Source organism: Drosophila rhopaloa, unplaced genomic scaffold (genome assembly GCF_018152115.1).
Source record: "Drosophila rhopaloa isolate 14029-0021.01 unplaced genomic scaffold, ASM1815211v1 contig_115, whole genome shotgun sequence".
NCBI classification, from domain to species: domain Eukaryota; kingdom Metazoa; phylum Arthropoda; class Insecta; order Diptera; family Drosophilidae; genus Drosophila; species Drosophila rhopaloa.
In genome coordinates, this window is record NW_025334990.1 from 114303 (window position 1) to 141410 (window position 27108).

The following is a 27108-nucleotide window of genomic DNA, read 5'->3' on the forward strand; positions in this document are numbered from 1 at the left end:
CTACCAATTTCATGAGAATCGGCCGACTATATCCTATAGCTGCCATATAACTGAACGTTCAAATGCCATAACTTTGGTGTTTGTTAGTTAGGAAGTTGGGATTTTCTATAGGTTTTATTTTTGGCCAATCTTACCAAATTTCATAGGACGCGACTTATCCTATAGCTGCCATATAACTGAACGATTGGAAATGCCATAACTTTGTTGTTGTTAAAGTTGAGTTCATTTTTATGAGTATTAAGAATGCATCTATGATAATTTTGGAGAATATAATTTTAGATATTCTGTTATCACTTCTCCCTGTTTTTTTTTGTAGTAAGTAAGTCTGTCTCAGGTTATACAAATTTTAAAGGAGGCAATTCAGAACTAGCAGTTATAAATACAATTTTTTTTTTAAATTGAAGACAGTTTGCCGAGTAAATAAAAGTACAGATACCAACTAACCAGAAAATAAGGAATATTAAGTAGCCGCCTAGAAAATTTGAAGGCGCGAAATCGCAGTGTTATCGATAGGCGCTGCCAATCGGCCGGGGCAGCCCTAAACTGAGCTGCCAACCCGTTCGAGCAAAAACCCAATGCGAAACAGCCCTGTCTAAGCAATTTATTTCGACGCGACGCGAGTGGAGAAAAACAATAAAGTTTTTTTGTTAAATCGAGTTTAATCGTTTCCGGTTAGCAGTTAATCCGTTGGGAAGGACACCAGCCGGAACGAGCGCCACCAAATGAGCAACTCGTGAACAATGGCGTTGAACAAGAGGAACAGCTCGCACTCGGACGCAGTTTCGGGCGCCGAGGTGGACTACAAGTTTTTGTGTCGCTGCTGTTTGAAGACAAACGCTGAGTACCTCAAACTGGACTCGGTGGCGATGGCGCGTAGCCTTGATCCCGCGGATGCTGGGGACAAGATCCCGCTTATTCGCTGCCTGCTCTTCTGCGTGGGAGCCGAAAATCCGCCGGAGCTTCCGCAGTACATCTGCGTTGAGTGCAGCAAGAGCCTGCAGGTGGCCTACTATTTCCTGAAGAACGCACTGCGTGCCCACGAGATACTGTGCAGGAAGCTGGTCCCGAAGTCTCAGAGGCGACTAAATGGATCCTTTGGTCTGGAGTCAGAGAAGAGGCATACCAAGCCAGTCCCACAGGAGGTTTGTTTGGTTGATAGGGTTCTAAATGTCGGCCTACATTTTCCTCTTTTTTATTTTCAGCAGGACGAGGAGGAGACAAAACCACTGAAGACCATGCGGCACGAGTGCCAGGTGTGTGGAGTGGTAGTCTACAATCGCCTGGAGCTTAAGCAGCACATCCGCCAGCATGCAGGTACAGGTTGGCCCTAAAGCAAACAATGTTCCACATAATCAATCATACGCTCAATTTTATTTCAGAGGGTATCTCGTACAACTGCCAATATTGCATCTTCACCACACTGAAACAACGCTTGCTGCTGGAACACTATGTCACACTTCATGGGCTGTCCATTAGCCAGGCGGACGACCATATCAAATCGAAAAAATCGCAAGCACCCAATAGCGAAGAGCCCAAGGCGGTGTGCACGCTGGAGGACATGGAGCTGCTGATACCCACTGTTCTAGCCCCAGATGACTACGTGCAGCAGCAGTCGCAGATCGATTCAGACCAGCTGCGGGACATCGAGCAGCAGCTGGCCGTCAGCATGGGTGAGGCGGGGCCGGGAGTGGACACCCTCACCTCCACCCTGCCGCCTATGGATACCCCCAATGTTAGCATCGGCACCGAGTACCTCGTCCTGCCCGATGGCTCTTTGCAGCAGGTCAACGGAAGCGGTGGGTCTATCCAGCTGGGAGTAACTTTTCAAGAATTTGTACTCATACCGATTCTTTGCAGGCGTGGTCATAGAGTATATTGACGATAGCAAGCCGAACAATCACCCCAATGTAAATATTAGCCTACAAAATCTTCTATCCGGCGATGACCCTAGCGAGCCAATGGATATTGATGTTAGCGAGCTGATCGTGGAGGAAGTAATGCCGCAGATAAGAGGTAGGATCAGATAGTAAATCTTGGATTACCCGTTTACAGTCTCTTATATGCTTCCAGTCAAGCCAAAGCCAGTCGTTGGCGGATCGCCCATTTACAAGCACAAGTGCAAGCTGTGTCCCAAAACATTTTCAACAGTGGCGCGACTAAAATCTCACCAGTTGACCCACAGCAGTTAGTTGATTCCACCAAGCTCGATAGTTTAGCAATCGCGATATTTAATGTCTGTCCCTTTGTTTCGAACAGATTTGCCCAAGTTCTTTTGCGACCAGTGCGATTTCTACTCGCTGCGCAGCTCCGATCTCATCCAGCACTACAAAATGGTTCACCATCGGTCTAATGAGAGCGGAAAGAGCCAGAAGGACCCGGCGCCGGGGGAAGAGTCGGGCGTCTACTCATGCGACATGTGCCTCTTCGAGACGCGCACCCCCAGTCAGCTGAGAGTCCATTACAAGGAGCGGCACACGGTCCAGCCCACAGAGGTGCAGCTGCGTCCCAGCTGGACCAGCGATGTGGGAGCCAGCACTGTTCAAGCGTCACCGAATGTAGCCAGGAAATCAGACAACGACATCCCAGTGGGCATTAAATGTGAGTCTTAAGATCGTTTTATCCAGGGAATTCAAACTAAATTCGTTTTTTGGAGGGTTAAAAATGAGTCGCAAACGAATGAGCGTACGCTTTGATAAAATTTGGTTGAGTATTGAAGATTAATTTTTATTTCGAGTGTCATCCGTTTCCGTTCTCGTTTTACAATTTTAATTTTATTCGAATTTTTGATTCATTTAACTGGCGGTGATTTTCTGGTAACCATCATGCCAATATTCTACACAGAAGTAAAAAGTTTATAATGTTATACCTTTTTTTGCAGATCTTCCAGTTGTTGCAGATCCGCCAATCGATTCAGATCCGATAGTTGTTGTAGATCCGCCAATTGTTTCGGAAACGCAGGTAGAAGAGCAGCAGCCAGCGGTCATGTCCACCACAACATCAACGCCTATCACGCAAACAGGCGAAATCAACATGGTAGTGGATGCCACGCCGCTCTTCTATGCGCCAACTTCCAGTGCGACGGTCGTTACACAATCGGTTCCAGTGACAACAGTAGGGGAATGCACAGGCGGAACCGACAGCAAAGCATTTGGAATCTTTCCGGAGATCTCACAGACCAATCTTCCAGCGAACGAATCCGTTCAGCAAACGCCATCCGCCAATACGTCTAACATCTCGATGTTTGGCGACATGCAGGATTTCATTGACAACACCGATGTGGCTGCGATATGCACCATTCCCGCGGATGATATGCCCGTGGTAGATGGCGATGATATTGTGATCGATAATAACAATATCAGTATTGATTTTGATGCCGAGAATCTGTTCGAGGACTTTGAGGAGGAGGACGATGCGGTGGGCGAAGAGGAGGAGGAAGAAGAGGAAGACGCCGACAACGATGACGAGAATGACAACAATGATGCTGCCACTGATCAGAATCTGCTATTAACTAGCGACGATGATGATGTGGACGACTTTGATGACGAGCAATCGAAGCATCTACAGAAGCCTTATTGCATTTACTGCAACAAGAAGTTTACAAGCCAGTATAAATTCGAGAATCACATGTTTGTCCATCGGGGTGAGTCAGAAGAGCTACTGAGCTCTGGTAACCTAATACTCATATACCTGTGTTCGGCTTCAGGCTTAGCACCCTATCGCTGCGAGCTGTGCACCAATCTCTACAACATGAAGCGACTGTTGATTAGGCATTACAAAACCGTGCACAAACGAATGCCAACAAGGGACATGGTCCAGGCCAAGGGCGATAAAGTTTGCGTTGCACGTACCAACATTGAGAAGCTCTGTATGGACAAGATCAAGAGTAAGCTAGAATAAAACTTTATTAGATTTGCACCTTCAGCCTTTTATTTCTGCTTTCAGAACCCATGCTCATGTGCGCTAAATGTCCGTTCGAGTGCGAATCGGATGCTGATATGCGGAAGCATTTGAATGCCCACCACGGCATCAATGATGGTGGTAAGTAAAGTTGATTTAGACTTTCATTTGTAATAAGTATTCACTTTTGGACAAACAAGTTAAATATAGTTTTAATGCATTTAATAAATTTATTTTTACACTACAAAATATTTTTAAAAAGTATTGTTGTAATAATATTTAAGGGTTTTTATAACGTTTTATTAATAACCACAATGTTTTCTATTGATTGCAGTGTCAGTGCATGCCAATGAGGTGTTTATTATACGCAGTAAGTGATTACAAAATTTTCAGATTGACCTATTTATCGTAATTTTAAACCTATCTAACTAAACCATTAAATTTACATTTCCGTTATCTATCCACAGAACTACCCTTCGAGTGCCCACGCTGCATTCGATCGTTTGCGGCTAAGAGCACTCTTAGCCGCCACTTACAGCGCAGTCACTTGGTAGACACAATTATTGAGATGCAAACGCCGCATTCGGCTGCCACCACCACATCCAGGGCGTCAAGCTCCGGGACAGAGAACCCGGGTGTAGAGGATGGCAAACATAATGAGATGATGCAGACGGACGGTGGGGCTGAGAGAATAGCGTCGGCTGCCTTAGCTAGCAATGGCGGTGGCAATGGTAAGAGCCTCAATAGCCTTGCAAGATTGAACTCAAATTCCCATTCCAACTATGCCCAAACGCACCATTCGATTGATAAACTAAAATCGCGCTCTGATAACGAACAATGATCGTTGTTGATGATTGTTGTTGTTCTCACCAGAAGGAGCAGGCAGAGAAGATGGAGCAGCAAGAAAAATGGAATCGGCAGTGCCAGAGGAAGAACTTGATCCAGTGACATTGGACGCAGCCACAGCGGTGACGACAACAGCAATTGCAGCAGCAATAACAGCGGCAGCAGCAGCAATAACAGCGGCAACTACATCCTCCGGATCACCCATCACAACCACAACCTCATCGTCAACCAACCTCTTTCCCACACCCACACCATTTGATTTCGATTATGACTTCATGGGGGAATCCACCCAGCGATTAACTCCCAATCCCCATGCCATTTCCAAAGCCACCAGCACGGATGCCTCGTCCGCTAACGGGAGCGACAAACTGTTGTCAGCCGCCGCCATGGCTGCATCGCCTGCGAAGGGTCTGCGCTCAATGTCTCGGTTGCCCCGCGGTCCCATTTACATCTGCAAGCTGTGCAGCAAGGCCTTCGACGAGTTGGGCAAGTTGGTCAAGCACGAGATGGAGATGCACTCCAATACGGAAAGAGCGCGTTGGGGCTACCAGCACAAGTGTGCCATTTGTAATACCTCCTACCGCACGTTGACGCTGCTTAAGTTTCACATGAAACGGCATGCCCATCGGAAGCCTTGCAATTTGTGCCCCAAAACCTTTGTGACGAACGCGGAGCTGGAGCGGCATACGAAGAGCAAACACAGCAAAGAGAAGACGATACGTTGTTCGTACGATGGCTGCCGGAAGATGTTCGCCTTTAAGCATCACATGGTTCGTCATCAGAACGCCTCCCATCAGACCCCACGGTATAATTGCCTTGTTTGCAACAAGGAACTATTGAATAGTATGCATCTGCGGAATCACATGAGCGAGCACAAGGACACGGTGTCATACCAGTGTCCAAAGTGCGATCGCACATATTTGCGGCGTGGCAGGTGAGCTGTTGACCTGTTCTATGCTTTTGCACATCTAATTTAAAAATATTTCCCATACAGACTGCAAACCCATGTCCTCAAGATTCACAACATCCGTCTGACCGGCGAAGAGATGGCTGCCATTACTGCAAACGGTAAAATATATACCAATCCGGATGACCTTAAGGTAGAAACCGACGGGGGGCAACTTACAAGTCGTAAGGATCTGGACGCCGAAGATGAAATCAGAGACGAGACCGCCGCTGCAGCCGATAATTCCAAGTAGTTCCAATTAATGCTCTCATCAATCAAGCAAAGTAATCGCACAATGTACAAAGTTTGATATAGTCTAAGTCTGTTTCTCATCCTCATTTTAGCACATCTAATGTCTTGAAGATTTTAATTTTAAGTTGTAGATTATGCGCAGTAAACTTAATTTCTCATGCTACATAAGCCGAAATATAACAAACATTGATTGATCGACAGATTTGTACAAATGGAAATCGTCAAGTGAAATTGTAACCCAAATTATATTAATGGCCCTAAATGTAATATTCCGAAACGAGCCTCAGGGTGGCATAAATTCCATAATTTGATCCCTAACCACGATTGAGGCAATCTCCACCAGCTGGCTCTGCTTTGGCCAAAGAAAAAAAGCTTCACAATTAGTCTTTAAGGATCCAATATTATGTATTTTTTTTCTCATTGCAAAACGACTTCCTTATGGGTCATGTATTTTATATATTTGCGAGCAATAAACGTCCTTAATATAATGTTATAAAAGTATTTAGTTTGTCCCTTCCATGAGTTTGAGCCAAAAAAAAGACCTTTAAAAACAAACGATGTTATTAATTAAAATTAAAATTAAAACTTTTGAAACATACTAAACTACTTTTAACACTAGGTTCGAGTGAAATATATATACTTTTTAAAAACAATCGGCTCACGAAGGTCATGGAACTTCCTTCTTAAAGTTGTTCCACTTCCAGCTCCACTGATTCTCCAAGCTGAGCAGCTGCTGGTAAGAGACATAGTCATCCCTCGCGAATTCCTTTAGGCGAGCCAACTGCATCATGGCCTCGTCAATTGAAAAGATGGGGCCTATCAACTGCACGGGCGAAGGCTCATCATCATCATCATCATCGTCCCTGTTCGATATAGGTTCGCTCTTGACCAGAACGGCCTCAAACTCCTGGAGATCCAGGCTGTCGCCTGTGGCATTGTAGGCGATGTTGTGCCGCTTTCGCCATTTCTGCAGCCATCCGGAGGAGGCCAAGAATCCGGCGTAGCCCACCTCGTCCGCTATCTGCTTGGCCTTTTGCCGAACCATTTCTCCAGATATGAGGATGTTATCAACTCTGGCCCTGGAGAACCAGTCGAAGCACAGCTCGTCTATGTGGGCGCCCTGCTGGCTGAGGGGATTCCTTCGCATCTGGCTCATTTTCAGTTCTCCGGTCGTCAATCCATCCCTGATTGCCTCTTTTTGTTTCAAAATTTCAGCAGCTTGAGTTTTGCCAATGTTGAATCTGTAGGAATTCAGAATTATTACTTTTTTTAAAGTATCAACGACGTCACCTTTTCGCCAGATCCCGCACCGTTAATTTATTTTGCTCGTGCATCCGGATCACTTCCATTTTCTCTTCCAAATTTAAGCTATTTTTTTGTTTCCTGGCTCGTTTCGATAGCATGTTTATTGACGAACAGCAGGGGACTCTTTCATTTGCTGTAGTTGACTCAACACGATGCAGAAATAAGGAAATTCCTTGTCCGCTCAAGGGAGTGTCCGTCCGTCCATCATATACATTCTGTGCAGTGTGACCAAGGCGGAAATATACCTAACTAATGCAGTGGCAGTGGCGTGAGCAGGATTGTATCTATGGGAGTCAACTTAACATCTTAATTGTTTTGTTTTTGGAAAATTGTGTACGTCTAAAATGCTCATTTAATTTCTGTACACTTTTCTGTGGGTCAAGGGCAGACCCCCTTAAAATCGCACTACATGCGCCCCTACAACTAAAAAACACTCAAGAACCAAAAAATCCTGAGAAATTTTAGCAAACCCAACCATGGTCACACTGATTTTAATCACAAAAAAGCTGCACAATATACACATTATTTGCCAATTTTATTTTCAAAAAATCAACACAAACAGATAATCCGACGGGGCGGAGTATCCAACCGGAGCGCCATGGACGCCACCACATCCGCAGCGGATCCCGCGCTGGTGGCCATGAACATGTTGAATAAAAGTTCCAAGTGTCGAGCATGTCTGTCCGTGGACCGTAAAACCGTTCAACTGAGCGCCGAGATTCCAAACCTACAGAAGTCCCGCACCTACGCCCAGAGCCTGAAGCAGTGCACCAATCTTGACCTGCGTGTCATAAGTCCGGGTGGCTACCTGTGGCCCATGCAAATCTGCGTGCGCTGCTGCCGCGCCTTAGAGGTGGCCATGCACTTTGTCGAAATGGCCTTGGAATCGAATCTCAAGCTGTACGCCGAGGCCCAGAGCGTGAAGCTGCCCAGTCCCACCGGCGAACTGAAACGGAAGGCCAGCAGCGAGACGCTCCACTGGAATCAGTTTAGCCAGGAGTTCGAGCAGTTTGTTGAGGGCTACGAGGGGACGACGGGACCCATCGAGGAGAATGTCCTGTACATGCGAGGGGCCAAGATACCACGTCTGGATGCCGATGCGCCGAACAGCACGAAAACGCCTAAAGAAGATGAAAGTAGGTACTTATATCTTATACTTAATGTAATTTAACGAACTGTCCTCTCCTTAAAAAAGTTATCCTTTTTGATGTCAAATATGACACCAACGATCTGGAGGAGGAGGACGAAAACGACGGCTCGGATGCCAAGAACAATGAGACTTTCTTCGAAAGCAGTATTACGCCTGAAGATGCAGCTATTACCACCTCAGTGGGCAGCCAAAGCGGCGAGAATAATAACAATTATAATTTCAATAACAAAAACGGCGAAATCTCGGATATCGAGTGCGATCTTATACAACGTGCTCTTTATATGACACTGAATGATGATGGCAGCAGTCAAAGTCCGAAAAAGGAAAAGTCCAACAATGAAAATCAGCTTAAATGTAAGCTAAAAATGTAATGTACCTTAGGGTTATATTTATTTTTTGGTTTACAGCCTGTGGGGGACAGGATCCTTCATCACCTTTACTCCAAGAGGCCACCTCTAGCAGTATGATGGCCAATATACCCCTCTTAAAATGCAATATTTGCCAATATACGCATACCGAAGCGGAGCAGCTGAGAAGTCATTACAAAAGTATTCACAAAATATCTATGGCCGAAGATGAAATAATTGGCCTAAACAAAAGTGGGTTGCTCCTTATAATATAATCTGTACCTGTTAAAATATTGATTTATTGCAGATCAAAACTTTAAGTGCCGACCTTGCAATAGTTATGAAACAAAAGACAGGAATGAAATGCAGAAACATCTAATAGATCACCATAAAATAGATGGGGATTTTGGTAGGCGGAAAGATTCAGTTTAAAATACTCGTACTAAATTTTGGTTTCTTCCAGAAATGTACTGCTATATGCAGGCAAACTGTCCTGCTTGTGACAGGATATTCAAGGACCAGCGGTCGGCTAGGAAGCATTACACCAGGGTGCACACTCCGGTGCAGGTGGTAGTGTCGCCAACGGAGACATATGCGTGCAAGGTCTGCGACAAGGTGTTCAATCAAAAGGCCAGCCTTCATAGCCATCAGCGATTCTGTCAGGTGAAGGATTTTGTCCATTGCACCTTCTGCGATCAGGAGTTCAGTAGCATGCGCAAGTATGAGCTTCATCTGCAGCAACTGCATGCCGTGGAAACTCTACACGATTGTGAGATCTGTCACAGGAGCTTCAAGAGCGCCGACACCCTCACGATGCATCGAAAGCGGCACTCTGAGCGACACTTTCAGTGCGATAAGTGCTCGCTGAATTACGTTAACTCAGCGGAGTTGCGAGTTCACCACGAACGGGCCCACGTGAACGAGGAGCAGGTGAGTTGCCCTACCTGCGGCAGCCAGTTTCAAAACATGGTCCTGATGCGCGAGCACGAACAGAGGAGTCACCAGAAGCCGAAGGTCTGGCGCTGCGAGGTATGCAACTTTGAGACAAAGAACAGGTGGCGAAGGCGTCAACATCAGTACGAGCACAAGGAGTACCCGTACAGGTGTGAGAACTGCACCGTCGAATTTTCTGATCGCAGCAAGTAAGTAACTTAATCTTTAACTTCATCATAAGTTTATCAAAATCCAACTTACAGATTCCGGCAACATTCCAAAAAGGTGCATGGCGTCGAGCTGAGCGACGAGCAGCTGGCCGAGATGTTCCGTGAGAAGAAGGGCTACACCAATCGACACGATGCATTCAACAGGTCAAACAACTCTTTGGAGATACCCGGTTTTCCGGAGGAGTGCTTCACAGAGTTGCAGAGCCTAGGCGTGGACTATGACGACATAACCACAGATCTCTTTGCCAGCTCCACCGCCCTAGACAACCTGCTAAACCTGATACCCTAAACCGAGAGCCGGTCCATAGAATTTACAAAATCAAACGGCTCGAATAATAGCTGACGAGAACTAGAAGACTGTCTGCACTTTACAAATCACCTTAACCGACAAAGCATTATACATACACCACCACCTTTTTAGTTCGAACAACTTTTTTGCTCAGAGAACTCAGACCAAAACGTACATTTTACATGTACCCACAGTGAAACCATGATATTTTTGAAGTCACAATCTCAATAAACAAGAAGGAAACAAGCGTTTCTGAAGCGCACAAAATGCTCTCGAGTTTGATTTACACTCTGAAGGAGTTTGTATTTAAACTATTTCAATTTCAATAACTAATTAACGCCCTGGATGAATTTTGAGAGGAAGTCCGTTGGCTTGGGATCCTGCGACTCCTTCCAGTAGCGCATGATGTGGCCCTTCTGTTTCCAGATCTCCACTGATTCCTTGAGCTCCATTTGGCCCTGCATAAAGGGCGAGTGTTACCTTCTGTAGGAATCTTTGGAGGGTCTTACCTTGATGACCAGCATATCGATCACCCGGATGTCGGTCACGCTGCGATGCTTGACGAACTCCTCGCGCAACTTGTCCCGGCACTGTTCCACAGACATGGGGATGTCGTAGTCCATGACTGCAAGGGATCGAAGTGGATTATTCGGCGTCGGGATGCAGATTCTGATGACATAACCAGGAGCACTCACCGATATAGGGAATCTGGCGGTACCAGGCCTTGTACAGATTGAGGGCACGCTTGCGGGCCTCCTCCCGATCCACGGACAGAATGGGGCGCACCTGCTGCACGGCTCGCTTCACGGCTTCACGTCCGGCCATTTGATTTGTTTTTATTTCTTCTGTTTTTCGAACGACCAAATTGCTCCCAGTAGAACAGTGTGGCCGGGCTTAACTCGCTGACAATACCGAAATATTCCTAATAAATTATTAAGGGTATTCTCAATACTTTTGAATAGTTGAATTTTGGTCGGCTGTTTGTCATCTGTTTTATGCAAGTCCCGTTTTCAAAATTTAAATTAATAATAATTATTAAAACTTGTCTAACAAAAAAACAATTAGTTTTTAATTTAAAAATATAAATACAAAATGGTATGGTGAACTCAGCAATTTTAATTCGAAAAAATTTTAATTAAAATGATGTAGGTATACATTATTTTGTTTCTAAAATCCTAATCTTCCAAATAAAAACAAAAAATTGCCGAGGCCTAGCGATTTGAAATAATTTTAATTTGTTAAATAATTTTTAAAACTGTATACTAAACGGCAACACTTTTTATAGTTGGCAACGCAGATTGGCCAATCAATCAGTCCGGCAACACCTCCACTTTGGACAAGGATTGACTCTTAGTTAAAACGCAGATGAAATGGCCAGCGATTTTCCGCCGTTGGCCATCCGGATTTGGATGCACAAGCTGAAGAAGGGCGGTGGCCAGCCGGCTGCTATCCTGGAGCGCTCCCTGCTGAACTTTATGAGCGCTGGTAAGTGGGCTGATACCAGAACTCGAACACTAACAAATCAATCTTTGTCTAGAGGCGGCCAGTTTGTCGGTGGCGAATGCCACGGAGCGGGGAATCCTGCTTCCGAGGGCACTCGGTGGAAGAGCCAAGCGTCTGACCCTGACCTTCTGCCAAAAAGTCAGCAGCCTGCCCAGCTCCACAAGTGATCCCTACTGTTTCGAGTGCCATTTGCCAGGAGTAATTCAGAAATGCTCGTCCTGCGAACGCTCTTTCCACGAAGATTGCCAACGCAAGGATCCTGAAAAGCCCAACTATTCGGTGCCTTCGGACAAGGGTCAGCCTTATCGATTCCCAGTCAACGAATCAGACAAGGAGCCGGAAAACCATCAGATCGTTGAGGCGAGCCAGACGCCCACGCCAAAGCCCCTGCTCGATTACAATAGTAACATCAATCAGGATTTACTAGCAACTCCGGATTCTCTTAAGCATGAGAGTCTCGAGTGGGACGACGATGTCTTCTTCGTGAGCGAGCAGAAGGGCGCCCGCCAGCGACAGCAGGCCAGGATCAAGGACGAACTGCAGACCAGTTTGGACAGCGATGAGGGCAGCGATCTGGGGCGATGCACTCGCTGCCGGCTGCTCTCCCTTGCCGCCCTCCACAATCCCCCGCAGCTGGATAAACAGGAACTAGGCTGCCTTTTAAAATACTCCTGGGAGAAGCATCATTCCTGGATAACCATGGATGTGGCCAAGTACATGGCCAAGCACTGGAACGAACGCGACAAAGCGCTGATCAAGCGCATTCTCTTCAAATCTAAGATATTGGGGCTGGCCGACATCGAGCGGAACATCGAGGCGAATAAGTATACGTACTTAACGGAGTTCCTGATGCATCTGCTCGATCTTCAGCACAATATTGCGGTGTTCTTTGGGCCCAAGAGCGAGGAGTACAATGCCACCAAGTGGCTGGTGAGAGATGTTACCCACGACATCCGGGAAATCCGACGGTGTCCCGACTGCTATCGGTATTCCAACGAGGCTAGTCTGTCGGATCTCTGGTTCGCCAAACCATGTCTCCAGAGGCACGAGTTGGTTTTCGCCAAACAAACAGGTTCGCCACCATGGCCCGCAAAGGTAGGAGTCCCATAAAGCCTTCATTTGATTTGAATTGCTAACTCAAATGAAATTGGGTGGTAACTGTAATTAGTCTTCTTTAACTTCTTTAAATAACTTTAACTGCATCATTGGTCTTGTTGAAATACACATCTTCAATCTAAGATTTAGCTTAATATATATAATTTTTAATATTTTTTCTTACCTAGGTTATGAGCGTGTCCAAAAGGCAGCCTATCAAATACGATGTACGTTTTTTCGGTGGCTCCCATTCGCGGGCACTCATATCGGAACGTGACATCACTCCTATTGAGTCGGATATTCAGTCGCAAATTAAACCCCGGAGCTCGAGAGCCCTGAGCGCAGCGTTGAGGGAACTGCAGTGCCACATGATGTTGTCCCACTATTCCGCCTCGCTGTTCGGCTTTCATGCTGATCCCGCCACGGCGGAGAATCTCATACAAGTAGCCCTGTCGCATTGCACGGAATCATCAGAAGCGCCGACGACGAGCAAGCGAGGAAGGCCGTCCACTCCGGCCAATCCGGGCACTGCGAAGAAGCGAAGGCTTAATCCCAACACTCCGGATGCCCCTTCTCCGGTACCAACTCGAGCAACGATTCCTGACTCCGTTACCTATGATAAACTAACCGCCGAAATACTGCGGGCGCACGAGGATCTACTGAAGTGCCAGAGAAAGCTGACCGCCATGCAACAGAAGCTGGATGAAGTCAAGCGAAAGCAGTGGTGCTACCTCTGCCTGGAGGAGGCCGTCTTCGACTGCTGCTTCACTGCGTCCTACTGCAGCGGAGAGTGCCAGCGACGCGACAAAAGACGCCACCAGGCCATTTGTAAAGTCAATCACTAAATTAAGTCGCATGTTGAATATAAATTCAAGATATTTATTAGTGTCGTTTGGTGAAACTGGGTTATTTGCAATCCAACGTGATAAATTCTCGTTTCCCACAATCCTATGTATCGGTTCTTATGATATTGAAAGGTATTCCAAGAATTTCTGTAAAAGTAATAAATGTATAAATCGATTTTGTCATTTTGAAAAGGGCGCCTTTGGTGTTCTCCCGATGGGCAGCACTTTTCCCAATAGGTGGCGCTTTTTATCTTTTATAATACAAAATCTTGATTGAGTTTTTAGACACAAGAAGGTTGTTTTGCATTATTATTTGATGGACACAAAACTATTTTTTAGATATTTACAACCTTTATAAGTCCTAAAATCCAAATCGGAACATAGTTTCTGCAAGGTAATACGATTTATTCAACTGCAAAAGCATTTTAAGTTTAATGTTAATGCAGTTAAAAACCTTAAAATATCTTGATACGTTCGGTTAAAATATTAAAGGCAGTGTAACTGCTCCCATTATGGACAATTATGCTGTGGCAAACGTGATTACCCCGCAGTCCAAAGCTGTAAACAGGCGAAAAGTTCAGCCGAAAGGTCAAATCGAATTGGCGAAACGCTTAAAAGGGTTCAATGCAATTTTCGAATGCAGGCGAGCATGTGAACGCATCCGAAACGAGGGACCGATAGAGGGGTTTGCCTTATGAATACAGGCCGGCGGGGAAACGACCGTTAAGCGGTTATCCCAAAATAATTGATTTATGCCGGGTTCAGCAGACGATTTTGGGGGCCAGTCCCGAATTGGAATTGGCCGGCCACAAGAGTTGGCACCTTGCGCTGGCTCAGATAGAAATACATGGCTGTAATAAATATTTCACTTAGGGGCGAAGTAACATCACAGCACGATTAATGCTCAGTCTGGGGTTTCGAGTTACGGGTTACGGGTTTCGGGCTTCGGTATTCTGTTCCCCAAAGTCGGAAGTCACGTTTAAACGTTTTCGCTAAAAGTTTCACACAGCGGATGATTGATGAGCCGCACACCAGTATTACTTACCTATATGTGCACGGAATATATGGTCATTAGGGTTTCCTTGTGTTTATCTTTGGCTCGCTTTAATGCACTTTCGCACTCGACATAGTAAATCATTTCTGGGATATTTCACCCTGCCACTTAATTAAGCCGAAGCTGAATCAATAACACTCCCTTTCATTGCTATTCCCATTTCGAGCAAGTCACTATTGTTTGCTGACTAAATATTTATTCAACATTTTTGGCCTGTGGCTGAGACGTAAAACTTTGCATTTTGCAATCAAAATCTCTGTCACCCAAACGTCAATATTTAAGCGAAAATTTGGCAAAGGAAAGCAGACAAATTCCAGTGGCAATTAGGAAAATTCTCTCGTTTTGTTGAAAATAAACATGGCTTTTTTGTACATTCGTCTGTATGCTTGCATTTTGAATTGTGTTTTAATTACGTGCAAACTCCAGGAGAGTTTTCATTTAAATTGCCTGCTGTCTATTAAAATCTCCCTGACAAGACGGGGCATTTTTCACAAGCTCGTAATCAAATTAGTCGCCTGCTAATTTAAACTGCACTAATTTGTCTACGTCACGAAGGGAGTTTTCCTTCGCTTAAGTGGATATCTTCGCCTTATCGTGTACCTTCCAGGTTGTCAAAAGACGGAGGACTCCAAGGAATTTTGTGACAGGCGGCAAGGATTTATTGGCCCAAAGTTGGCTGCCTACAATTGCCAACAAGTGCAGGATCCGTTTAATTAATTCCTGGCGAAAAACTGTCAGACCTAAAAGCAAAAACATGTGATGAGATGAGATGTTGGGAACATAGATGAGTTGCTCCGGGACTACATTTGTATTATTTACTTAATACGCTCAAGGAATAATTGTCTGCATACTTGAAATCTAATTACAGGTAATAAAAAGCAAAACATTTTGTACAAAATATACAAAGTTAATTTATTTCAGAGCATCAAAATTACTCCCAAAGTTTACATTTGAGTTTAAAAATGGTAACAGCAAACGAGGGAGCACATATACCTATATGAAATCATGTAAGAAATTAAAGTATGTTTTGACCTTACTATTATCAAATAAAGATCGTTTTTACAAAAGATTTAAGAACAAAATATGTTAGTTAAGAATTACATTGAGTTACACTTTTATTTATTGCTGCAAATCTCTTTTAACTTTAAAAGAGGTTTGTTAACTGCGCCATTTCAATTAAATCAATGAAATGGTGTTAACTTTAGTTTTATATATTTTTCAAATTAACATGTTATATGAGTAACTCTATTTAATTATTAACAAACAGTTTAAATTCGCTTATACGAAACATAATTTATTTCTTAAAACACCTAGTTAGGTGTCCTCTGGTGCACTAACGAGCATTTTACTTATAAACTGGTATACACGTCTTGTATTTCTTTAGTTTTTCCTGGCTCTTATTTTCCAGCTGCTGCCAGTTTAAGCTCCAGTGAAGCTGCTCCTGTTTGTACTTAGCCTTGACATGAACTTGACCATTGCCAAGGATATCGTTTCCTGGCGCCACCCGCCCATCGTCCTTCGGCAACAGCTGCGCAGAATTAAATGTCGATGGGGGAACCAGCACTCCAGAGAAGCCATGAAATGCAATTTCAGCCGCCAACATGTGGAAAATGCTGTCGCTTGTAAAATTTTTTGGCATGCGACAAATATTTCTCACAATAAGGGGAGCCAGAACTTTAATTTATGGGCAGCGACAAGTGCAACTGCACGCCCCAACGACAACAATGAGCTGCCACGAGCAACATGCAGCACCCAACCAGCAACATGCAACACAATATAGAGCAAAACAACCGCAGACGACCAGATTGCATTTAAGCAGCTCCCATAGCGAAACGCATGTTAATGAGTCCATTATGGGCGCCCAAGAGACGGAATAATAACCATTGAGAATTTAGATGAAAAGGCCTCGATTTGTGGGGGCGAGTAATTAGATACTGTGCTAAACCGTTCTGGAATTCCATCACAAAACTGACAAAGTGTCAGAAATTATGCTGATTTTATTTCTCGTTTTTTCGAATATGCGTCATTTGGGGTTGGGGTTCTTACATAACCGCAACAAACTTTGAAAATGAGTCGCAATCTGGGTGAGAGCCCCACCCAAAAGTCCAAACTTCTGAACCGCCATCAGTGAGTCAGATTGGGCGACCCTGTTAAGTCTTTTATTGTTTAAGCCAATTCCGAAGAACCCAACACTCAAGAGTCAATGGCCAAAAGTTTTGTGGCTCAAGAGAGGTCATAGCCCAACGTTAATATTGGCCGAAACTAATGAAGATATTTGCATGATAATAGTTTTTTTATTATATTCACATATTTACATATTTAAAGAAAAATATTTAAGGAATAAGAAGAGTTGCTTCTTTAAAATCAAATATTATTGTAATATTTATAATATTATATTTACCAATTGAATGTAATAAAAAAGAATAATAGGTTTAAATAGTTGGTTTGACAACAAATTAAGCAAATTAACTAGAAAACTCTTCATAAGTGGCTTTTTACACAATCAAGCAGAAGTCACTTTTATAGGCAATAGTCTTTAATGACTAATGTGTCATAATAATGTTCATAAATGCTCTTTTCCTGCTAATAATTTATTTTTTTCTTTTATTAGCATGCTAATAGGAGTTGACTTATCATTTCCCTGTCAAAAAAAAAAACTCAAAGCCAAAGACATTTCCATTCCCTGTTTTACCCCCACAACTTCAACTGCAACTTCAGCTTTCGAATTTCTTTTAAAACCAATTATCAAATCATGTCGCTGCCGGCTGACAAACTCATTTATTTTGCTCGCTGCACTCAAAACTGAGACAGACCCACATACATCATACTTGCACTTGGTCTGGATCTGGAAATGTATATGGATGTGGCACTGGGAAAACCCCCTATCCCACTGGTAACCCCCACTCTTTAAATGCAGCCTAATTTTGCTTTCGTTTCCACACATGCAACTTCATGCGACGGCAGAAAATGTTTGTTTTCCTTGAGAAAAGTTGATCTGCCCTTTCCACAGATCCCCAACTCATAGACCACAATACCATAACCACGACCAAGACCGAGACCCAGATCCACATCCACAGCCATATCCACGTCCAAAAAAGTGTCAAACTGTCGCCAGGGCCTGAAATTGTCATTACTCAGTGTCCATTGCCTCGTTCACAGGTTTGAGAATTACATTTGGAAACGGGGAAAATGGTGTGGGTAATTTCCAACTAATTTAAATGTGTGACAATTAAATTTGTAGGCTGTTTTCTTTGCCTATCAATTAGCTTCTCTCGCAAGGAAACAAACTTAACTTTGCTTGAGGTTGCTATGCTACTTATCATCGAATATTTAAAAACTAATGTTGTCAATCAAATATTGTTTATGTATGTACCCTTAATAATTTCAACAATAAGCTACAACATGTTTTCATCCTTAATATTATCTTCTTATTGGTTTTGACACTGAATAAAAAGATCCAGTAATTGCAAGTGTTCTTGAAAACTTGATTTTTAATCCTTCTGTCAGTTACAACTTGTTTTTCTGTTTTTCTGCATTTTCGATTGATTATATTTGTGCAATCCGTACTATTTTTTCTTAGTACGTTGGCGCTCAAAATACATCAGCATAAATCATCGGCAAGCGCCACAAAAAAAGAGAAAAAAGGAGTGGAAACAAGAAAAACATAGCGACATATTAAATTTACAAGTTGATTTTTATTTATGCGCAATGAGCATATGGACAGACACACAAACCGAGATTTGTTGTCTGCAGACGCTAACTTAATTTAACTTTCCTTGTTGTTGCTGTGCTTGTTGTGGTTGTTGTTGTCACTGTGGTGCCTGCAATATCTTTTTGTTGTTGCTATTCCGTCTCAATTTGCTGCCTGCGCCGCCTGTCGCCGCCAATTAAGCCGGGAAATAGCAAACTGTTTGGGTTTGAAGCGCCTGTAAAATAAGAGTGGAAATCCATTTAAGTTAAGGTAAGCCCTCATTTATTATGATTTTTTCAAATCGAAAATAGAGTTAGCCTACTCAGGTGTCAAGGAAATAAAACAAATTTATATTTGCATTTTCCATACCCTTTAAACTTAAAATAGTTGGAGGTGTCAGATAAACGAAACAAGACACAATGGTTATTAAAAAGATAAATTAATTTTTATAGGAACAATTCGCTAAAAATCATCATAATAAAGTGTTAAACACAGATTTGTAAAACTAGAAAAACAATTAATTTAGGGGGCTTAGACTTTATGAATTCATAATGAATTACGACAAAGATGTATATTTTCGACATAAAATAAAAAAAGAGATTTAAACTGGTTTGCACTTTTTAAATGATTAGTTTATGTAAGAAAACCGTTTAATTTTAATGAAATTATATGTAAACTGAATAAAAATACTTTACAGCTTGGGCAAATGTTTTATTTTAGCCATATCCCTTTCTGAAGAGCCACAAAACCATTAATGTATTTAAACATTTTCCGTGTCCGAAATGCATGCTTTAATTTATATATTACCACACACAGACTTAATTCACTTAAGCGCCTTTTCATGTCTTCACCTAAAAGCTTTGAATGGGTTGCACACCGGAATCGGAATCAGGATGAGAGTCAGAACCTCGCCGCGATTTGTGGGCGCACAGAAGTTTCTCAGTCTGTCGCCATCAACTTCAAACTGGCAGAACAAACACAGATGCGGATACAGATACTGGCAGACTCGGCAACTCGAATTAATTAAAACTGAAAATTGCAGTTTCGCTTGGCAGGGAAATGTGCCTTTTTAAAAACCTGCAATTAGCAGCGTAAAATTGCTGGGCCTGGTAATTTGATAAGTCCTCGAAACATGACCCACTTTTGGGGAATACGGATACGCTAATGAAGTCCATCTGAGAGGGAATTTTATTTCACTTCTTTTTCTGCCTCACAGCCCCAAAAACGTGGCCCCTCCATTTCTCCTGTCGTTTATTTTTACGACGCTTTCATTTAAGCGCTGGCATTTAATGTGAAATTTATCATTTCGACGCCACGCCCCCATCCATCCGACAAATTGTCGGCCTTGGACAGATTTTTTATTGCACTCACATTTCTCCGAGGCGTAAACTGATATTTTCATTTTTTTAGCTTTTAAAGTTGCGGGTTGTTCGGAGGCGGTATTTAAATTAGAGTTCCTTTGGCACATGCACTTTTTAGAGCCACAACTTTTAACCGCAACCTGTCTGCGCTTCGGTCGCTTGCGGGTGGTAATCAAAAAGCTGGAAAAATGTATTTCAAACAGGAGTTTTCCCATTGGCCAGTGGATAAAGTTTTCTGTCAAAGGAATTTTCCAAAAATAATATTATTATAAGCTAGAAAAGTTGGAGGGATAAGTTGAAACATATAAATTAAGTTTGGAACGCAATTAAAGTAGTATAATTTGATGGTAAAAGTTTACCTTTCTTATAAAGACACTTTCATTTATTAATTGTTAACAACTATCTAGTTATATTATTTTTAGGACAATGTGGTATACGAGCTACGGTTGTTTAACATAAGCATCTGAAAAAGTGAGAAAAATGATGAATTATCTTAGCATAACGATTTTTAGGAACCGATTAATTATTTTAAACAAAAATTAAATACATTTGAATACAAAATAGCCACTAAATAATTTGGATGAGCTGCAATAGTAGAGGGGACTCACCTTTAGCGCTAACGCGAGATTCCTATTGAGGCTTTTTGCCTTTCTGTAACAAATCAGCTCTTTTTTGTATTCACTTGTAAATGCAAAATAATACAATTAGGAAAAACATCAGTAAAGTGAAAAAAGAAACTAGAACAATTATTTATTGCAAGGATTAGAATGGAAATATTGATTAGTATAATTAAATACGAAATTTCTCTATAACACTAGGATACAAATTTACTTAATATATTTGTGACTTTCCCAGCTTTTTAAAATTAAGACACTTAAACAATTTAAGTTTTTAAATTTAGCAATATGTCGTTTAAAGTATAGAGACATCTAACTTCGGCAAGCCGAAGTTTTAATACCCTTGCAGAAATTGCTAACATTAAAAAAGTAACAAAAGGAATAAGGTATACATACACTCATAGCAAAATTAACCCTAAATTTTAGAAATTCGCCCTAAAACTTTATTTTTTCTAAATCCAAGAAAAGATTTCTATTTTCAAGGAATTTTTTTCAAAACAAGAAAACTTTTCTTAAATCAAGAAAGTGTTTCTCAAATGTAGAAATTGTCGCCATAAACTAAACTCACCCTAAATCCAAGAAAGAATTTCTATATTTTAGTAAAAATGGTAATTATTTTTATACATTTTTTCTTCAAATTAGAAATTCTGCCCTAAAAATTATTTACCCTAAAAAATAGAAAAATTTTCTCAAATTAACCTTAAAAATTCGATAACCCTAAAAAATAGAAACGCTTTCTTAAATATAGAAATATTTTCTTAAATATAGAAATATTTTCTTAAATATAGAAATATTTTCTAAAAAATAGAAATTAATCCCAAAATATAAAAATATTTTCTATAACATAAGAAACATTTTCTAAAATGACCATAAAATTGTTCTAACCCTGTCTGAGTAGCCTAGGGGTTAGAACGTCTGACCAGAAATCTAAGCACCGCAAGTTCAATTTCAGCTGCCGACATCTTTCTTTTTTCTATTTTTACTTGTGTTATAATCACAGATGAAAAGTAATGCTTAGAACGACTAAAGGTTTTACCCTTTATGGAAAAGTAATTAAAATATTTTTTGTCAATAATAATAAATATCATCTTAGAAAATTTATTTTAAATATTTCGACTTTCACAGTTGCGACTTAACGAGTTCTAAAACTTTTTTAACCTAATATTCTTCGCAAACGCCCCATCATATTGTCTTTGGTTTGCGATGCGCTCTTTGCGCGCAACCGTGGCTCCATTCAATGTCTTTGAACTCACGCGCGGGAGACCTGGGTTCGAATCCCACCGACGGACGAATAAAATTAAAAGTTTTTTCGGATAAGATACTATTGGATTTTACTTGTAAGAACTGAAATAAATCATAATTGTACTAATTTCTCTCGCTCTTCCCCACAGAATTACAGTTGAAATCGATATTGGCAGTTCATTAGTGCAATACTAATACAAAATTGGTGACTTTTCTGAATGAATAGCGAAGTGCTTAAATCATATATGTATGTACATATAATCCTGAATGAAAAATTACATCATGATGAATGTAGGCACATTTTTTCTAATTTTTAGAAAAATACCCTACAATTAAGAAATATTTTTCTATTTTTAGAAAAGTTTTTCTTGTTTTTAGGGCTCTTTGCCTTAGATTTTAGAAAGGAACGCCCTTAATTTTAGAAAAATTTACCCTAAAATTTAAGGTGCGATGCCTTTGAAGTCAAAAATAAGCGAATTTCTTGGTTTTAGGGTTAATTTTGGTATGAGTGTACATACATAAAGTAGATTTTTATAGTTTCATGTCAATAGCTTTTATACTGCAAAAATGTCATATAAAACAAGAAAGGAAAGCTAACTTCGGGCGGAGCCGAAGTTGATATACCCTTGCAGAATATTCTGTAAATTATATTCTCCAAAATTATTCATATGATGCATTCTTAATACTCATAAAAAATCCCAACTTCCTAACTTAACAAACACCAAAGTTATTCCGATCAATCAGTTATATGGCGGCTATAGGATATAGTCGGCTGATCCTTATGAAATTTGGTAGGTCGGATTTATTGGCCAAATATAAAACCCATAGAAAATCCCAACTTCCTAACTTAACAAACACCAAAGTTATGGCATTTCCGATCAATCAGTTATATGGCAGCTATAGGATATAGTCGGCCGATCCCGGCCGTTCCGACATATATACTGCGTGCAAAGGAAAGAAGGGTGTGTGCAAAGTTTGAACTCGATAGCTTTAAAACTGAGAGACTAGTTTGCGTAGAAACAGACAGACGGACAGACGGACAGACAGACGGACAGACAGACGGACAGACGGACAGACGGACAGACGGACAGACGGACATGGCTATATCAACTCAGGAGGTGATCCTGATCAAGAATATATATACTTTATAGGGTCGGAGATGTCTCCTTCACTGCGTTGCACACTTTTGACCAAAATTATAATACCCTCTGCAAGGGTATAAAAAGAAAAAAAAGGTATATTTTCGCTGCCTTTAACCATTTTTTTCTACGGAAACTAGAAGATCTATATCTTACCGTCCGATCGGCAAGCGCTTTTACCCTGATCAAGATATGCTTAAATAAATAAGACTTGGAAAAATGTATGTCAATAGCTTACACACTGCGCGAAATATTCTGAAAAACATCAAATTTGGACCGATTTCAACCTATTTTTCCTATGGGAGCTATAGGATATAGACGCCCGATCGGCACGCGTTTTTACCTTGATCAAGGAATGCATAAAAAAATACGATTTGGAATGATTCATGTCAATAGCTTATATACTGCGCGAAATATCAAAAAAATCATTAAATTTTAACCCATTTCCGATCGCTATGCGCTTTTACCCTGATCAAGGTATGCATAAAACAAGAAAGGAAAGCTAACTTCGGGCGGAGCCGAAGTTGATATACCCTTGCAGAATACTCTGTAAATTATATTCTCCAAAATTATTCATATGATGCATTCTTAATACTCATAAAAAATCCCAACTTCCTAACTTTACAAACACCAAAGTTATGGCATTTCCGATCAATCAGTTATATGGCAGCTATAGGATATAGTCGGCCGATCCCGGCCGTTCCGACATATATACTGCGTGCAAAGGAAAGAAGGGTGTGTGCAAAGTTTCAATTCGATATCTTTAAAACTGAGAGACTAGTTCGCGTAGAAACAGACAGACGGACAGACAGACGGACAGACGGACAGACGGACATGGCTATATCAACTCAGGAGGTGATCCTGATCAAGAATATATATACTTTATAGGGTCGGAGATGTCTCCTTCACTGCGTTGCACACTTTTGACCAAAATTATAATACCCTCTGCAAGGGTATAAAAATAAGATTTGGAAAGACTTTTGTCAATAGCTTTTACACTGCGCGAAATATCTTCCATTCTTGCAAGCTATATCCGATTGTTCCTATGGGAGCTATAGGATATAGACATCCGATCGGGGCGGTTTACAAACTTGATGTGCGTACACATGTTTTAGGATGATTGTGAAAGTTTCAGATCGCTAGCTTTTAAACTAAGCTCGCAAACGGTATTGAAACAGACGGACAGACGGACATGGCTATATCGACTCCTCTATTGATCCTGATCAAGAATATATATACTTTATAGGGTCGGAAACGTCTCCTTCACTGCGTTACAAACTTTAGACCAAAGTTATAATACCCTCTGCAAGGGTATAATAAGCTGGCACACGATAAACTTTTAACAAAATTTTGCATAAACCCCCGGTTTATAATATTAATTTATAAAATATACATTATTGAAATAAGTATTGGACATTAAATCAGTTATTCTAGTTTAATAATCGCAAAGTACTTTCTAACAATTAATTTCATTTTTTCGAATTATGATTTTTAAAATCGGGCGCCAAATGTAAAACAAATATTACTGCGTTTTAAATTTACAGAGTTGCCAGAAAATGAGATGTATTAACCGCCTAACGCGAGTAAGAACGCACTAACGCCAACGAAGGTTGGCCACTCTAGAAAACAGCCACTACGCGCAATTGTTGTAACTTTTCGGATGCGACGACGTCGCTGCGCGCATGTATCAACCGAAATTTCGTCAAAAAAACAATTTACCAATAGCAAAAACTACTAAAAGATAATAATAAAGTAAAATACATGCAGTTAAAAGCGAAAATTAAATAAAACCGCGTATATTTAATAGAAAAATCAAAAGAAAATTCGATTTAAAAAAAATGCAGCTGCTAATCCCGATGCCTGGCGCAGGTTAGAGCGAGACAACGCTACTTACTCGAGTATGTGTGCAATTTGTTGATAGTATTTTCTGTTGTTGTTGTAAAAATGCCCCGCTTGCAGGCGTGCAACAACAACAAACAGACCTGAAACAACAAAAAAAGGCGAATGCCGGCAAAACAAAAACGCGTAAACGTAAATTCGATTGATGCGAAAAGCGCAAAATAAGAAAACCAAAAGCAATAATCGTCGAAGAATACACAACAAAAGTGGAGTGAGCCAAAGTCGCGTGCGTTTGTGTGTGTGCGTCGCGTAACTACTCGTGTGTATGTGTAGGTGCAAAGGATAGGAATAGGAGGCGAAATCTGCGATTGGCGGAAACAAAAGCCAAAATGTTGTAAACAAAAAAATAAAAATTAAAAACCCTGAGCCATTCAAATTACCTCCGATTGTAAACGACGGTTTCCAGTGCAATCAGCAAAATAAATCGAACAGAAAATGGCCAGAAAAGTAAACAAAAACTTGAGGACAACTTGGAGCTGGATTGTAGGCAGTTATTTGATCCTTCAGCTGATTGGGAGCAGTTTCGCAAGTCAAGGTAAGGAATACGATCTAAAATAAAGTACTAAATTGGAGACTTTCTTATAAAACATAAATTGAAAAGGTTGCAGAATTAGCGTTTACTTTTCAATTTCCTAAGTCTACGAGATTATCTCAGTATACTGACCTAAATTACCACAAGATTAGGGAGATTCTCAAGATCCTGAACAAATTTAAGCTTATTCAGCATATTTACACAATTAACCTGTTACAACTACTTTAAATAATATTATTGGTGTTTTAAAAGACCTCTCATAATGTGTTATTCTTTTAATGGATTTTGAGGCTAAGGAGCATGCTTAATCAGATCATTTCTGAAATACGTCTGGAATATAATGTGGAACTTTAAAATTTAATTTCTAAATTTTTTCCCATAAAATATCCAAAAGTAGACTATTTGTCCTCTGTATACAGTTACTAATTAATTGAAAAAATTGTATATACATATATTTATACAATTGAAATTTTATAAACTAAACTTTAAAGATAAAATAATTATTTTTAAATTGGTCCTAAATCATTTTTATGTAATCCCAATCAAATACAATTACCTTTTTGTTTAACAACCAAATTGCTAACATTTTAACTAAATTGAATTATCTCTTAACTCCTAAAACTCAAGTTGTTCATACTAACCTCTCGTTATGGCACTAAATTTCTTGTACCTTAGAGGTATATTAGTTATATATTGAAAAGCCATTAACTTCAAAATAAATACATATGTATTTAACAAGTAAGTCTGCTAGTAAAGTTTTGGCGACTGGATGTCTGGTTGACGTGCCAGAAAGCAGGCATTTGGATCCCAAAAACCACTCATATTCGCGAGGTGATGTCAACCGCAGCTGATAAGCAATCATATTTCGCACCTCGCGCTGTTTTTGCACTCGTAAAAAAACTATCCCAGGTCGAACCACATGTGCCAATCACTTGGGGTAATTCACCGTAATTGCGTCCCATCATATCACCTGCAGATAAGAACTCAAAATGAGAAGGTTGCAAAACGGTTATCTGCGCCGATAAGTGCCAGAAATTTCGAACATTACTAATGAGTTTCGCTTGAAACGCTTGAGATAAACGAAACATTGCACAACTAGAATTTGAAACTTACAAATAAAATCCCTCTATGTTTACAATTGTATGAGCCACAACAAACACCAACTGAGGCCTTGTTTTCCTGTGAAAAAACATTCAGAAACCGTAGAAACAGGGCCAGACAAAATGGAAGTCATTATCATTAGCTCAAGCCTAGGGAACAAGTGATCTTAAAGGATCAGGTAAAAGCAGGTATAAGCAGTACAGGCAAAATTCAATTAGGATTGTGGATCAACCACAGTTTCAGGTCAAATTCATGGTCCCAAACGAAGATTATAAAAGATCGGTAGGCAGCTGCACAAAGCAACAACTGATTGATTTGGTTTCAAACGAAGCCTGGGGTGGTTTAAAGGCTTATCATATTTCAATTTTCGGTTCGAGAAAATAAACAATCGCAGGAAATGAGGGAGGGATAATGGAATTCCCCACAAAAAGCGCAAATAATGCAAACAAATTAAATGTCCTGGGCTCAATCTCTCTTTTTTTTCCTTCGAGTCGAGCAAAAGCTACCCCTAAAAGTGAAAATTGTGCTGAAAAGGGGAGCCGCCTTATCAGCTCCGAAATTTATCAATGCCAGCTCCAAAACCACAAAAAGTCTGGTCGTAAAAAATTGTCGGGCATGTCATATGCAAATGGAATGAAAAATCTTTGAACCAATTTTTAGGTCATGGCATGTCATAAGTCGCAGGACTTTATGCCAGATTTAATTAAAAGCATTTCCTCACATAACCTCAAGCTTTACGTGGTGGGCGGTAATTAAAAATACTTTACTTACATGGGTGTAACCAGCTAACAAAAAAATGGTGACAACAATAAGTTTAGAAGGACTTTCGACCAT

At 41.0% G+C, this 27108-nt stretch overlaps 6 protein-coding genes across 14 annotated transcripts in view; 4 read left to right on the forward strand and 2 right to left on the reverse strand.

Annotated features, from left to right (window-relative positions):
* Positions 1–571: 571 nt before the first annotated feature.
* LOC108041798 lies at positions 572–6109 on the forward strand. Of its 4 annotated transcripts, none has more exons than XM_017119823.2 (13): positions 572–1142; positions 1203–1320; positions 1380–1796; positions 1858–2013; positions 2071–2184; positions 2257–2598; positions 2879–3640; positions 3704–3883; positions 3943–4038; positions 4232–4267; positions 4365–4628; positions 4771–5677; positions 5738–6109. In XM_017119823.2, the coding sequence occupies exons 1-13, from the start codon at positions 741–743 to the stop codon at positions 5940–5942; spliced, it is 3999 nt and encodes a 1332-aa protein (XP_016975312.2). In that variant the 5' UTR covers positions 572–740; the 3' UTR covers positions 5943–6109. The 4 variants fall into 4 exon arrangements, with proteins under 4 accessions (XP_016975312.2, XP_016975313.2, XP_016975315.2 ...); XM_017119824.2 differs by having other exon boundaries at positions 4774–5677; XM_017119826.2 differs by having other exon boundaries at positions 1203–1314.
* A 268-nt stretch (positions 6110–6377) lies between these two features.
* On the reverse strand, positions 6378–7489 carry LOC108041800 (tigger transposable element-derived protein 3). 4 transcript variants are annotated; one of them, XM_017119828.2, is made up of 3 exons: positions 7232–7489; positions 6582–7182; positions 6378–6483 (listed from the first exon to the last, which is right to left on the reverse strand). In XM_017119828.2, the coding sequence occupies exons 1-2, from the start codon at positions 7342–7344 to the stop codon at positions 6609–6611; spliced, it is 687 nt and encodes a 228-aa protein (XP_016975317.1). In that variant the 5' UTR covers positions 7345–7489; the 3' UTR covers positions 6378–6483; positions 6582–6608. The 4 variants fall into 4 exon arrangements, with proteins under 4 accessions (XP_016975317.1, XP_044313001.1, XP_016975318.1 ...); XM_044457066.1 differs by having other exon boundaries at positions 6378–7182; positions 7232–7488; XM_017119829.2 differs by having other exon boundaries at positions 6378–7182; positions 7252–7365.
* Positions 7490–7720: 231 nt separating this feature from the next.
* LOC108041799 (zinc finger and SCAN domain-containing protein 12) lies at positions 7721–10462 on the forward strand. The gene is made up of 6 exons (XM_017119827.2): positions 7721–8382; positions 8442–8750; positions 8804–8995; positions 9051–9152; positions 9207–9885; positions 9940–10462. The coding sequence occupies exons 1-6, from the start codon at positions 7845–7847 to the stop codon at positions 10193–10195; spliced, it is 2076 nt and encodes a 691-aa protein (XP_016975316.2). The 5' UTR covers positions 7721–7844; the 3' UTR covers positions 10196–10462.
* Positions 10463–10467: 5 nt separating this feature from the next.
* On the reverse strand, positions 10468–11103 carry LOC108041802 (NADH dehydrogenase [ubiquinone] 1 alpha subcomplex subunit 6). Its single transcript, XM_017119831.2, has 3 exons — positions 10891–11103; positions 10705–10820; positions 10468–10653 (listed from the first exon to the last, which is right to left on the reverse strand). The coding sequence occupies exons 1-3, from the start codon at positions 11018–11020 to the stop codon at positions 10525–10527; spliced, it is 375 nt and encodes a 124-aa protein (XP_016975320.1). The 5' UTR covers positions 11021–11103; the 3' UTR covers positions 10468–10524.
* Positions 11104–11497: 394 nt separating this feature from the next.
* Positions 11498–13813, forward strand: LOC108041809 (zinc finger MYND domain-containing protein 11). The gene is made up of 3 exons (XM_017119840.2): positions 11498–11680; positions 11733–12793; positions 12982–13813. Exons 1-3 carry the CDS (start codon positions 11566–11568, stop codon positions 13636–13638), a joined length of 1833 nt encoding a protein of 610 aa, XP_016975329.1. The 5' UTR covers positions 11498–11565; the 3' UTR covers positions 13639–13813.
* Positions 13814–24388: 10575 nt separating this feature from the next.
* Positions 24389–27108, forward strand: part of LOC108039709 (neogenin) — a 37238-nt gene continuing 34518 nt past the window's right edge. For all 3 annotated transcript variants that reach the window (XM_044462024.1, XM_044462025.1, XM_044462026.1), the window contains exon 1: positions 24389–25176. In XM_044462024.1, coding sequence (XP_044317959.1) covers positions 25077–25176 — 100 coding nt within the window. In that variant the 5' untranslated portion in view covers positions 24389–25076. The remainder of the gene's footprint in view (positions 25177–27108) is intronic.

Bases quoted from the DNA above. Each gene is read 5' to 3' on its own strand.
- LOC108041798 (XM_017119823.2), top strand. From the start codon at position 741: ATGGCGTTGAACAAGAGGAACAGCTCGCACTCGGACGCAGTTTCGGGC. The intron at 1,143-1,202 runs GTTTGTTTGGTT...TTTTATTTTCAG, and splicing joins CCAAGCCAGTCCCACAGGAG to CAGGACGAGGAGGAGACAAA. The intron at 3,641-3,703 runs GTGAGTCAGAAG...GTTCGGCTTCAG, and splicing joins TCACATGTTTGTCCATCGGG to GCTTAGCACCCTATCGCTGC.
- LOC108041800 (XM_017119828.2), bottom strand. From the start codon at position 7,344: ATGCTATCGAAACGAGCCAGGAAACAAAAAAATAGCTTAAATTTGGAA. The intron at 7,183-7,231 runs GTGACGTCGTTG...GAATTCCTACAG, and splicing joins GTGCGGGATCTGGCGAAAAG to ATTCAACATTGGCAAAACTC.
- LOC108041799 (XM_017119827.2), top strand. From the start codon at position 7,845: ATGGACGCCACCACATCCGCAGCGGATCCCGCGCTGGTGGCCATGAAC. The intron at 8,751-8,803 runs GTAAGCTAAAAA...TTTGGTTTACAG, and splicing joins CAATGAAAATCAGCTTAAAT to CCTGTGGGGGACAGGATCCT. The intron at 9,886-9,939 runs GTAAGTAACTTA...TCCAACTTACAG, and splicing joins GAATTTTCTGATCGCAGCAA to ATTCCGGCAACATTCCAAAA.
- LOC108041802 (XM_017119831.2), bottom strand. From the start codon at position 11,020: ATGGCCGGACGTGAAGCCGTGAAGCGAGCCGTGCAGCAGGTGCGCCCC. The intron at 10,821-10,890 runs GTGAGTGCTCCT...GATCCCTTGCAG, and splicing joins CCGCCAGATTCCCTATATCG to TCATGGACTACGACATCCCC. The intron at 10,654-10,704 runs GTAAGACCCTCC...CCCTTTATGCAG, and splicing joins TCGATATGCTGGTCATCAAG to GGCCAAATGGAGCTCAAGGA.
- LOC108041809 (XM_017119840.2), top strand. From the start codon at position 11,566: ATGGCCAGCGATTTTCCGCCGTTGGCCATCCGGATTTGGATGCACAAG. The intron at 11,681-11,732 runs GTAAGTGGGCTG...ATCTTTGTCTAG, and splicing joins GCTGAACTTTATGAGCGCTG to AGGCGGCCAGTTTGTCGGTG. The intron at 12,794-12,981 runs GTAGGAGTCCCA...TTTCTTACCTAG, and splicing joins CGCCACCATGGCCCGCAAAG to GTTATGAGCGTGTCCAAAAG.